General features: G+C 41.7%; 1 protein-coding gene across 4 annotated transcripts in view; it reads left to right on the top strand.

Moving 5' to 3' along the window:
• Positions 1–14,056, top strand: part of RYR3 (ryanodine receptor 3) — a 2,047,168-nt gene that overhangs the window by 811,681 nt on the left and 1,221,431 nt on the right. For all 4 annotated transcript variants that reach the window (XM_085627314.1, XM_085627313.1, XM_085627312.1 and 1 more), the window contains one exon: positions 10,430–10,577. In XM_085627314.1, the coding sequence (XP_085483440.1) occupies positions 10,430–10,577 (148 nt within the window). The remainder of the gene's footprint in view (positions 1–10,429; positions 10,578–14,056) is intronic.

The raw sequence follows: 14,056 nt of genomic DNA, 5'->3' as shown, positions 1-14,056 counted from the left end.
GGGTGTTGGAATGAAAGTAGGGGAATGCTTTGCGCACCTGTAAGCAGAACTACTCAGTTGGAAGAGGCCTAAGTGCGCCTGCGGGAAAGCTCCACCTCAAGAGACTGAGTGGAGGGCAAGGAGTAATATGAACGATAAGAGGAAAGAAAATGACTTGATAATTGAGACATACTATGTAATGCCAAACTCCAAATGTAACAGCCAAAACTGTCATGTGTTTTCTATAGCAATAAAAAGATTTACAAAAAAAAAAATCCCACATAGGGCGAAAAATATAGCGGCAACAAATGATGGACAGATGCTGAATAAATAAAACATTCACTCCCAGTCAAGAGATCTGGGTTAAATCCATTGTTCTTTTGCTCACAATGGCACCCCAGTTTGGACCCAGCCATATGCATCCCACTTAGGGTGAAAAAATCCTGACCTAACTCTGGCTACAGAATTAACTGGGCCAAATCTGTGGTTTTTCCCCTGTTGGGTTCCTCCCCAAGACTCTACACAAGATGTGAGGCTCGATTGAATTAATAGGCTTTAAGTACATTAGAATCTTCGTGACTAGGGATCAGCCTCTGTTTCTGAAACGTAACCTTGCCCCAAAGTTAGACTGGCTCTGAACGGATGTGATGCATTGGCGTACCCCTCCTTTGTCTTTGTTGGGGAGAGCTGCCCTATACAAAATTATGTCCCTACCATAGTTTTTAAATGTCCTGCAAAACATGCCATACCCCATTCCTCCAACCTTTTTTAAGCAGATAGATCAGGAGCTCCACAGATTACTGTGGCAGGGAGGAGCGCCGCACATTGCTCTAAAAAAGCTCCAGAGGGCAGTCTATGATGGGGATGTCTAGCAATCCCAGACATCAAAAAGTATTTTTGGGAGGAACCAGCCTATAGGGTGGACAGAGACGCGATGCCCGCTAGTAATTATGAAACCATTCTATTCACCCGCAAGGGAAGGGAGAGCCTCCCAAGACATACGTCCACTGATGGTTGAGTGCTGGACTGAGGCTGAGATTCACCTAGGAGGGCGGCATACATTAACGGCCATGACTCCCTTTTGGCATAACGATCGATTGAAAGAGGTCTCTGACCTTCCGGGTTTGTCGCGGTGGACAAAGATAGGCATTGAACATTTGGGTAACGTATGGAGGAATGGGGCTTTTATCACCTTTGACACACTGGGGCAGGGATTTGGCCTAGGGGCCTGCCAAACACTTCACTATCACCAACTTGGGTATGCTCTCCGTATACATATTCGAGAGGGGACAAGCATACCTGACTCCTCCCCCCTGGAGGATCGCCTGCTTGCCGATCCCATTCCACACAAAGGTGTGTCAGCGATTTACAAAAAATGTATGATAACTCCCCAGACCCTCTGGGCTCCTTGAGAGAGGCCTGGACTGATGACCTGGTGACATATAAGACAAGGAATGGGTGGAAGCACTCTAAAGTCCCCGAGATATAGCAATACAAGCACGTTCTAGGTTAATACAGCTTAAGGTCCTGCATAGGACATACTACCCATGCACCCTACTACACAAAATGGGGGGCGGTAGATGCACCTCAATGCATGAGAGAATGTGGACAAGTGAGTTCCTTTTTCTATATTCTAGGGGAGTGCCCAATGATTCAATGATTTTGGCAGGAAGTGACTACTATAATGTCGAAGGACCTTTCAGTCAGGGTCCCAGTTGACGCTAAATGGCTGCTGCTGATGCAACAGGGTTAAGAAGACTGGCCCGATGCATCCGGCTATGGCTGGCACTGGCGGGAGTGGAGCAGGGTGGCTAAATGCAACATTGCGAAGAGATCGGGGGAACGGCTCCCGCCATCGGTGGCAGAGTGGGAAATGGATTTAGACTGGTGCTTGAGGGCGGAGGAGGTGGTGTACCGTAGTAGGGGATGCCCTAAGAAATGAGAGACGGTGTGGGACCCCTGGCAAGCGTATCGGGGGATGAATCTAGACTTATGATTTCCCACAGGATAGAGACGGGCTCCCTCTACAGAGAGAAGGGGGAAAGTGAAGATGGCACCAATTTCTGGTTATATGTCATGATACTGTATGGTTTTATACACCTCGATGTAACAGTTATGTCACATTGCACGCCTGTACCTGCTTTATATTGTAATACCTTATGCTGCACGATGAGCATGTTTAATAAAAAAAGAGTTAAAAAAAAAAAAAAAATTGCCTGACCCAGCTTGGCAGTTCGGACTAGACTGTTCCCATGAGGAGCAGTGTCTAGACTGATTTGCATATGGCTGGGTCTAAACTGGGGTGGCATGGTGAGTAAAAGAACGATGGATTTAACCCACATCGCTTGAATATGGGTGAATATTTGATTTGTTCTGCATTCTGTCCGTCATTTGTGTGTGTTTTGCTTTCTCACCCTAAGTGCGCCGGTATAGCCAGACGTGGGGTACCAGGCTTACTGTGCCACTGAATTCAAGCTAGCCTGGCTGATGAGGGGTGATACCCTGAAACCAGTCCCAAGATGCTTGTTTCTGGTCCAACGAGGACCTATCTTGGCAGTTCAGACTGGACTGTTCTCATGAGGAGCAGTGTCAAGACTGATTTGCATATGGCTGGGTCTAAACTGGGGTGGCATGGTGAGCAAAAGAACGATGGATTTAACCCAGATCTCTAGACTGTTGGGGAATATTTTATTTGCTCCGTATTCCGTCCATCATTTATGTGTCTTTTGCTTTCTCGCCATAAGTGCAACGGGTATGTCCAGAAGTGGGTCCTTGGCTCACTGTGCCACTGGATTCAAGCTAGCCTGGCAGATGAGTGGTGATAGCCTAAAACCGGTCCCAGGATGCTTGTTTCTGATCCAGGAAGGACCCAGCTTCGCAGTTTGGGTGGAACTGTTCCAATGAGGAGCAGGGTCAAGACTGATTTGCATATGGTTGGGTCTTAACTGGGGTGGCATGGTGAGCAAAAAGAACAATGGATTTAACTCAGATCTTGTGACTGGGGGTGAATTTTTGATTTGTTCTGCATTCCATCCATTATTTTTGTGTCTTTTGCTCTCAAATTTTCTGCATTGTCTTGTAGACAGGATCCATCAACATATAGCACAAAATCGGACTCAGGTAGGGGCTCATCTTGAATATTTTGTCTCAGCTTGGTGCATAGTTCAGTAACGTCGAGACAGTCATGCTCTACTTCACTATCATCATTCTCATTATCAGGCAAGGGCAGCAAGGGTACAGGATTTAAAGTAGCACAATGCATTAAGGTTACGTTACCAGCTGGGAGAATGATTTGCTCATATCCGGTCAAGCGGCTGTTGGTCAGGTACTGCGTCCGGGTATGGGGTAACAGTATATCTACATGGACTAGGACCGAATTACAGGGCATGGTTAAGGAGTACAAATTATTTTTAAGGATCTGGTTGAAGAAAGACAGACTTTCCATATACCCTGGTGGGACTCGGCACCATGCGAAAACACGGTCACCAAACCAAATTGCAAAGAGGAACTGACTGTCATCATGATCTGGAATTGAGAAAAATGCCTGACAAAGGTTGATGACAGTGAACCACTCGATTTCACATGGAATTTGGAATAAAATCACAGCTGGATTCGGTACCACGGGACAACAGGGAATCACAAAGGCTTTAATCTGTCTCAAATCTTGTACAACAGGGACTTACTTCTGTCAGCTAATAATGGATGAGTTACATGGACTTTCCGTTATCTGCTTCAAAATGCCTTGCTGCATCATTTACTTAATCAGTGGAGTAATTCCAGCAGTTGTTTCAGGGGTCCTATTATGTTGTGGGGTTCTTCGGTACTCAAGTTTGGCTTTACATTAATGCCAACAGGTTCAGATCCTTTGAGACCCATGTCCTTTCCTGAAAAGTCCTTGCCCTCTAGCTTCACAGCGTCTTTTTAATTTGGGGGCAAATCATCATTTGTCATCAAAGGGAATCTTTCAATGTCTGGACTGTGCATTGCCAATTTGAAGGGCAACATCCTCACCATGGGTCTGTACTCCACACCCTTTGGGGTACAGTAAATGGTGCAATTCAGCTTGCACAAAGGATTGTGTCCTAGCAGACTTACAGAACTTGAATCACACACCACAAACAGGGGATTCTCCTCAAAGGACCCTATTTTAACAGGTACTTCCTTTGTCACTGGGCTAGTCATTTGCTGGTTTGCAACTCCTACAGCTTGTTTTCTTCTTCCTGAGAGGGGTAGGTTTGGAACTTCCACTGTTCTAACAGTAAAGCGGATAGCACCAGTTTTGATCAATAATTATACAGGGTGGCGATTCACCTCACCTTCTACGAATGGACTGATCTGGCCCACCTCTAAGACTGTGCACAATCCTCTACCCCTCTCAGTCACTGTCATTGTGGCAAGTCAGAATGGTAATCTTCAAATGCTTCAAACACAGGAAGTTGTTGGAGCGCACCCTGATTATGGAGAGAATTTTGATTAAAATTTGGGACTGGCTTGGAGTTAAATCAAGGACCATTCCTATTCTGCTGCGGCATACTGGCTTGTTGAACCTGTATCACTTGAACTTGTAGCGCATTAAAATTCTGCGTTCTTGGCCTCTGCACATTTTGTGACTGTACAGGGTTGTTATTCTGGGGCTGGGTAAATCCTGAATTCTGAACCTGATTCCCATTCACCATGTTATTTGGATTAAGATGACATTCCTTCTTCCAATGCCCCAACTTACTGCAGTAATGACAAACATTATTCCTCTTCAAAGTGGCCACATCCACCCCGGTACTCAGGTCAATTGAAACCCCACAACCTCTACCCCGTTGAGGTAACCTATTTCCACTTTACATCATAAGAGCTCCCTGCTGATGCACTCCTTGCATAGAACCAACATTTTCCACAAAGGGTTGACTTGGACTTCTCCTCTGTGTGACTCTCAGCTGTGCCACTATCAATTTCTCTTTTAACTGCTTCTGCTTCATCTCCATTTCATCTCTATCGTATTTTGCGTACCTCAAAATTTCATCAACTGATTTATTCTGCCATCAAAGTAAAAATGCTGCTGAATCATTAAGCCAACCTTCTGGCTCAATCATGTCACAAACCAAAACACAAAGTTTCCCATGCCTTTCAGCTCAAGAGTTTCCATCTCACTGTACTGTTTAAACACCTGCAACATGCACTGATTCCTTGGGCTCTTGGATTATCCTGTCAGACTTAACCCAATCAATCTCTTTAACTGGTATTTTCACTTTCAAATAAGTCATCACTTGTTGGTACTTTTTCATCACCAATGGTGACAGAGCACTTATCATTGCATTTCCTTGAAGCCCTTTCTCCGGCCATTCTGTAGCCACCTTACATTCTGCCCACAAATCGCTCCATACCGCAATGTTGAAAAAAAGGTATTCAAATCCACCCACATAACCTTCTAAATCTTCAACCTGTATATGCCATTCCAGTGGTTTCTCTCTCAATTTGAGCAAGTCATTTGTGAATGGCGCAAGATCATTTCTGCTCCAAGGGACATGGACATAACTCCCACCAGGCACTTCCTCGATGGAAATGCAGTAGTGCCTTCTCCCTCCACTGTGGATGGAGGCGGTTCTCCTCTAGGTTTTTTTTGTTTCATCTTTTTCGCCCATCTACCTTCCCATTTATCTAGCTCACTCCATTTTAATATGCTGCTAATCAGTTCCTTAATCTGCTGTCTCATTCCTCATATTCTCATGTTAGTGATGTAGTTCTCATTAAAGCATACACTGTAACTCCTCTGCAAGGAATTATTCCTAGACAAATCAACCTTGTACTTCTGAGATAAATCTGATAACCTTTCATTAGCCTGTGCTGCATGTCTAGTAACATCCTTACCGATGTACACAAGTTCTCTCTCCTTAACTACCTAATTGGGACAAATCAATGTTTCCAATTATCATTGTGTCCAGTTCTAACTGTAACTTCGCCACATCCACTGCATTTTCTCTCACTGGGGACTGAATTACCTCTTTATTTGATCCTGAACTCTCACTTTTTCTCGTGGGCCTGAGCATGGTTTTAAGCCAATCATCAAATTCTTTAACAGTAGGACCCATCTGCACTACAGGGGCGTTAGATGTTATGCCTTCTCTGTGAGTATTATGGTTAACACTCTGAGATGAAATCCAAATTGACATGGTGTAACTTGGTGACCTTTAAGCAGAGCATCCAGTAGGAGTGAATCCTGCCTGGTTCATTGTGAGATCTGCACTTGCACCACAAGTGGTAACCACTGGAGTCAGGACTAAAGGAATTTAGGAAAATCCTCCCATTCTCGGGTCTATAGGAGTGTTACGTGTTGCACCCATTGCAGTAGGAACTGCCAAATTATGTGTTGCGCTCTCTGTCGATCCAGGCTTATACAGAGGAAATACGGAGCCAACAGTAACTGGGACCGTAAGTGCATCTGGGGCATTCAAAACATTAGGGTTGATAGAAGATTTAATCCCTGTGCTCTCTCCAATCTGATAAGGACCATTGTTCACTGGTGCAGTAACTGGTTCTGGGTTTCCACTGGTACCTGCATCACTCATTAACTCTAATTGGGGCTCTTTGTATGGAGGTGGACACTCCGACAACAAGTTCAAAAGGTCGCCAAGTAGAATTGCTATTACAGGCTTCTTCCACACTGTGCATTTTTTGTCCTGTCCCCCTTCTTCTTATTCTCTTCCTTTCCTGTTTCTGTTAATTCGCTTGTCATCATCATCAAATAACTGTATTTTGCATTTAAAAAAAATATAAATGCATAAAAGTACATAGTGCAAATGACAATTCAATAAATTTAACTAAAAGGCATCATAGGCATACATTCTTTCTTAAAAACCTGAGGCGATAATAAAATGTCACTTAAAATTCATATCTATGTAAAATATAAATTTGATCAGCAGTTAACTAGGTTGCCAGGTTTTATGGTTGCACATAAAAAGGAAGCAGTTACAAAGCACACATAAGGCGTCTCTAGCTGTTGCATAATAGACAATGCGGTGATATAACTGCGGGGACAAAAAAGTTTTAAAAAGGGGATAATAAATCTGTTTCTTTCCTTTACATACAATTGGCAAAAAACAAAATATGTACAATTGATTGATTTGACATTTTGTTGCAGGGGCAACAGTTCAGCTGATTTTGCGAAAAGACATTTGCGTGTCAACACGGGGAACAATCTAGTTCCCTCTATCATATCAGTTCTCCACTTCCTTTGTTCTGCATCCCACCTAGCATACGTATGCACTGATTTTCGGGCTCTTCCCTGATATCTCTCCTTCTGCCTATCATGAGATCCTTGCTCCCAAGCATTAAGAGCTTTGTACCGTGCGGGTCCAGGAGGCGGTTTCATTGGCTAAGTCAAATACATGTATGAAGGCCCACTTTTATAGCCATATAATGACTAGCTGTATCTTCAGGTGGTGCCTCTTCTTCCTCTCAAAGAGGTATTACCATATTTCCCCTGAACAGATCTCATCTGGCCTTAAAGAATGTAATTTTTCAACAATAGGATCAACAATTACAATGCACCTTTTCATTTCAAACCAGGAAATAATTTCTTTACCCAGAGTTCTCGTTCTGCATGAACAACCAATAACAGTGCTGCACTCTATGACGTAGACAACCAATCTCAGTGCAGCTCAAAATCAACCGACCAATCCCAGTGCGACAAACTGAGACATCAACTTTACTCCACGCTGCAGTTCACCCTCCTTTACAATTTTCACAAACGCACTTTTCCCAGCATTAAGCACACAAAACAATGCATAAAGCAACTTCAACAAACAACCTTGTCTTCTCCACTAAAGAAATCGATAGTATTCAATCATACAAGAAATGGTTCAAAGCAATACACTTTCCGACCTTCTCAGATACACACTCGAGTGAAACATCGGCCAGCGGGAATCCCCCTGGACTGATACAGCTTCTCCATGTGCACTAGGATCCACTTTATCAACCACAACTTACTCTCACAAAAAGATAAATGTTCCTGTCTCAATTGTGCCATTGACGACTTCTGAGGACGAGCACCACAGAACTTAGCAGACAATTACAATATAGTGTCTTCTACACTTTTTAATATCATCCCAGGATCTTAGACTATGTGGAGCCCGATGACAACTTCCACTTCTTTACAACAAGCGCTACACTCACACAACAACTCAAAACATTTCACATCACGCCACACAATCTCCGAATAACACCGAAAGCTAGACAAAACCAATAGCAAATCACAACCCTATTAATACTCACTCCTCCATAATCACAAGTGTCTTCTGAACTGCTGGACCTCCACAAATTCTCCGACGCAAACCATGTGCTTTAGGAACACAGACTGGGTTTGGGCCAATTCAGAATGGGATACTCAAACTCTCTTTACCTCAGCAACCAACCGTCCTCTGCTGCCTTCTTGATGGCGCATTGGCACACGGTTACAATCTTCATAAGACACACCTTTGTGGTTGACTTAGTAGCAAAGAGAATAAGTATTCAACAAAACAATTGAACTTCATGTTACCCATTTGGCCACACAATAAGGACAAGAAATTAGTAACTAAAGTCAAGTTGGTTTATTACAATCAGTAATTAGTTCAAATCAATGCAAATTGAGCATGCTCAAATACAGAATTCAAAAAGAGGCGTTAGTTGACAAAGTACAGACTGTGTAGTAGGAAGGTGTCAGCATAGCGAGGATTTCAGTAGAAAAATCTCAAAGTCTAAGGGGATCTGTTCCTAAACGCCAACAGTGCATACATTACTTAAAACGTACAGATACATTCTCATGGTGTGATCTTCACACCACCCTTCCAGGAACCAATAGAATTGCACATCATGTCCTCATTGGCAACATTGTCAAACTTTCCCATCTCACGAAACCTGGACAATCACACAACCTTGGATAGAACACTGTTGCTGATATACAATGAATAGACACTTTTTCCCATTCATTAGCTCTTCACATCTCTGCCGAGATTTTCTTCTCAGGCCTCGCTATCACTAATACATTGAACTCCTTTCTCTAACTAATGAAGCCTTGGAACCCCATCTACAGAGGAGAGTATGTGCAAGGCAACCAAATGCATTTACAATTCAGGCCTAGTTAAATTAGCACGGTTAAACACTATATTGTGCACTTAAATTATATGGTTATATGTGCACGTATAAGTTCCAAATAAATGTATCAATATAAATGTAAATGAGTTGTGCTTACACTTACTATAGCACTTCCAAGTAAATGCAACATACCTTAAAATATAGGTGTAAATGTGTATGAGAACTATATTTCTTCATGGTTAAACTAAACATTAATGTGCACAAATTTGTGAATCTCTAGTTTCTACAGTGAACGCAGTTCAGTAGTACATTGAAATACTTTTCTTGTCATTAATAAAGTTAGGCACACAAAATAACATGGTGGTGGGTGCACGTAAACATTGCACTTCTGTGATGTGTAAGGGTGGAGCTAAAAATACGCTGCTCCACATCCAATATTAGAGTAGAAAAACATTTCTTACATGTAATGGTAGTTCTCCAGTATTGGTATTTTTCATAGGTTTATACGCAACCCATTCTATTCCTTACTACAGGTTCACTTCCTTGTATTACTCCTTCACACGAGTGCTAAATGAAATCTGAAAAATGGTGGTCTTTCAGGGTGTGGTCTTCAGGCTGGTTGTCTCTGATTGGTTGAAGTTTAATTATTTTTTAATGATAAAGCCCACCACGACCTAGGACCTGCCTACCTTAACCATCGACTGAACTTCCACCATCCTGGTAGACACCTGCGCTCCTCTTCACGCGCCCTCGAGCACACTCTCCGAATCTGTCGCAGCTGCAGTGGTGGCCGCTTCTGCTCCTACATCACTGTCAAGACCTGGAATGACCTTCCCCTCCAGCTCCATACAGCCCCCTCACTGGCATATTTCAGAAAGAGACTCAAGACCTGGCTCTTCGACGGAGACACACCGCCCAGATACCGCTAGGGGTGACAGTGTTGCGCTTTACAAATGCTGTTTGATTGATAAGAACATTTCTGATTATTAAATGTATTTGTAAATAAATCAAAATTGAATGAAACTTTTTGGTGTACTGCCTTATTGAATTTTTCAGGATGTCCAGCCCCCTCAAATGAATATTGTCTATTTAGAGAGGTATGCTTTCTGTATTTTAAGTTATGCTTGTATACTAACTATTGTAAAATTCATTCAAAAATATTGCTCCGAGTGTTCCAGGATGTTCTGTCTGCAATGAAAACCTCTATACATTGACAGTGGTCCAAATACCATTCCAGGTATTTATGGTTTCATTACCTTGCCTTATAGTGCAGAATTTATGTGCAGAGAGTGGGCAATCAGGTATCTTAATGATCTGAAATCCAGATTTTTCAGTAACTTTGAAATCCATTGATATTAAACGTATGAATTTCTGTGGTTTCCTCCAGGATATCAAAAACAAACGTAACCCTCGACTGGTGCCATATGCTTTACTAGATGAACGAACAAAGAAATCAAACCGAGACAGCCTTCGTGAAGCAGTACGGACGTTCTCAGGTTACGGATACAATATCGAGCCACCAGACCAAGAAGTGGGTATGTTGCCAGGGCATGCCATGTTACCCGTCTCCTCATCTACTACAGATTCCCAACAGCAGTTCTAAGGAGCTGCTTGTGTAAGAGGGCCAGACATTATAGCCAAGTCATGAGGATGCAGCCTCAGCACACAGACATATATCCTTACAGAGGTGATGGCCACCCTCTAGTAAGAAGGCTTTGGAAAGCGACATAAGCTCGAGTGGCAGTAGGCATTGATAAGAAAAACAAGCACAGGATAAAAAGAGTGGGTGATATAGGATACTGGATAAGACTAATAATCATGTTAACCAGAGATAACAGCTGCTTACTTTCTCTTCATAACTAAGCAGAATTACTATCCATTTGGTATGATACTCTAATATCAAGGTTATATATCATCATACAAAAATATTTTACCACAATATCAACTACCAGAATATCGTGAAGGTAAGTATTATGGTAAAAATAGATTTACTGTACTTAAGTTGACATGTATGAACCTTGACACACACACACACACACAATATATATGTGTGTGTATATATATATATCAACTTCAAAGCACTCTAAAACTTCCAGCTCATGGCGAAAAAGAATGCACAAACTCCTCTTCGCGGTAGGTAGAGACATTTTATTGCTCCCTTCTGCCTGCCATGACGCGTTTTGGCTGGTAAAACGGCCTTGATCACATGAGGCTGGCTTTGCGAGAGATATTTTTTAAGTAGCTACACCCGTGTCATGTGATAATATACATAAAGGATATAGGGGCCGATTCACAGAACTAACTTAAGACAAAATCCTAAACTTACTACTTTTGGTATTCACAGAAGTTAGGATTTTGTCTTAAGTTTGTCTTAAGACAAACTTAAGACAGACTTAAGACAGACTTAAGACAGATTTAAGACAAAATCCTAACTTAAGTCAGTCTTAAGTCTGTCTTAAGTCTGTCTTAAGTTTATCTTAAGACAAACTTAAGACAAAATCCTAACTTCCGTGAATACCAAAAGTAGTAAGTTTAGGATTTTGTCTTAAGTTAGTTCTGTGAATCGGGCCCATACTGTTTAATCAACAGACTTAACTGCAGAAAATAAATATATACTAAAACAATTGCAGGCATAAATAGTATATCAGTTTTATAACAGTTTTTTAACACACATCCTTAAAAAATAGTGAAGTAAAGGTTAATAATGATGACACTGCTGCTACAATGATAGTGATTACATTCAAATAAATGCATAAAATGCTGAATACTTAGAAATAACTTCACTACACTGTGTAGGTTGTCTAAAAAGGCATAAAATGGCATTTAAAAGTATCATGATAGTATAAATACAAAAACAACAGTTGATGGACCGAATGCAGAACAATGTCATACATTCACCCCAGTACATTCCAGTTTGAACCCAGCCATATGCAAATCAGTCTTGACCCTGTGCCTCATGGGAACAGTCCAGCCCGAACTGCCAAGCCAGGTCCTCCCTGGACTGGAACCAAGCATCCTAGGACCGGTTTCAGGGTTTCACCCCTCTTCAGCCAGGATAGCTTGATTCCAGTGGCATGGAGAGCACGGGACTCACGTCTGAGCATACCCGTCCCACTCGGGGTGACAAATGCAAAAACAACAGTTGATAGACAGAATGCAGAACAATGTCATACATTCACCCCAGTACAGAGATCTGGGCCTAAATCCATCGTTTTTTGCTCACCATGCCATTCCAGTTTGAACCCAGCCATATGCATATACTTCATATTTTGAAAAAATAACCCAGGCATGTCTTCTAAAACAATTCTTACAGCCAAATATGAGGCACCACATATTACCTAGAAACAGAGCAAACATAAAGGGCAACATAGAATTATTGCATGAATGCAAATCGTTCAAAATAGCCCCTTAACTTATGCAATACCTCCAGATAATGTTGAGGAGTGAGGTGGTACCATGACAAATATATACCCACTAATATAGTCATAGGATGTGATAGACTGCAGTTAAGAAAAATAAATATGAATATCAGTCTACCCGAAAGGTGACCCCCCTGAGGCTGATCTAATTCATGATTAATGCGTATTTGTAAGTGTACAAAGATTGCCATAAAGTGCAAGGTGCTAATAATGTGCAAAAAATATCTAGATCTAAAATGTTTAATATACACAATCAATTAGATCATGGGGAAGGTGTGAGTAAACCAAATAAATAAGTTACTGTAAAGTGCAGACAATACTAAGATAAGGAAAGTAGTACACGAGGTAAGAATTAATACCGGTACAGAAGTATAAATGTATATAAAAATTATATGTAAAAAAGAATGCTACAAGTCAATGCTAGTATTATACTCTAGTTGTAAAGAGAGTATAGAGTCACAAGAGTTCATCTATATTATAGGAAGGTGTGGAGGTCCTCTGTGGTATTCAATCCAAACGGGGTTTTACTGTCCAGTTCTATTATCATGCGGGTCTCCAGTTGCCTCAGCATGCGTTCTCTATTGCCTCCCCGTTTTAATTTGGGGATGGCATCAATCACAAAATACGGAAGGCAGTTAACATCATTTTCATGTGTGGTTTTGAAATGACGTGCCACCGGGTAGGTGGCATCGTTGTTCACAATTGCTCTCAAGTGCTGCAGGATTCGAGCATGCACTTTAGATATATATATATATATGGTATGTGATCAAGGGCTCTTGAGGCCCGAAACGCGTCGTGCGTGGGTTGTAAACCGCAATAAAACAACTTACCTTAAGTTCAGCGGGGTCTGAGTCTCCTTCTTCGCCGCCGCCGCGAGGAGGTTGGAAGTAGCGGGAGTTGGAACTCTTCGATATATATATATAAATATATATATTATTCCTTATTCAAATGAATATAGTTCAGGGCACTCCGCAGTACTCAAATGCTGTTTATTGCAGACACGATAGCCTCGGACCGACGCGTTTCGCCTTTACGGCTTTCTCACGGTCAGGCAAGACATGTCACACTTCCGTATTCATACAGTCGTGATCTAGACATACAAAGAGGATCTGCATGTTGTTTAACAAAAAATACATGGGCGCCATCTTCTACTGGTTTGATTCCCGTATTTTGAAGGCATGATGTGTTAATAAAGTGTTGTTCGTAAAACTGCAATTACAATCTGGTACAGTTTGAAACTATTTTAACGCATACAACTGTATATACAGTTTTGTATAAACCACGTTTAGCAAAGTACAAGTGTAATTTCATGAGCGCCCTCTAAACACTGTCAAGTCTCCTATATCGTACGAGACATACAAGTGCAAGTGCTTATAATTTGTTGGCCAAATTCAAAACCACAATTATAATGCAGTTTGGAAGACAGTAAACTGCAAGGGCCAATATTGTAAACAGATATTACTACTGTGCAAACAACATTCTTGAAGGTTTCCATGCCTGTATGTTAAAGTTGAGTCAGTACTCCTCAATTAAACTAATTTTTAACATTTTTACATTACTTAACGGCAACGAGAATGTGTCAGGTCCATTCCCGC

The sequence above is a fragment of the Triturus cristatus genome, chromosome 9 (assembly GCF_964204655.1).
Source record: "Triturus cristatus chromosome 9, aTriCri1.1, whole genome shotgun sequence".
In the NCBI taxonomy this organism is placed as follows: domain Eukaryota; kingdom Metazoa; phylum Chordata; class Amphibia; order Caudata; family Salamandridae; genus Triturus; species Triturus cristatus.
Note: the sequence above shows the minus strand (reverse complement) of the source record. Positions and strands in the feature narration are given on the sequence as shown.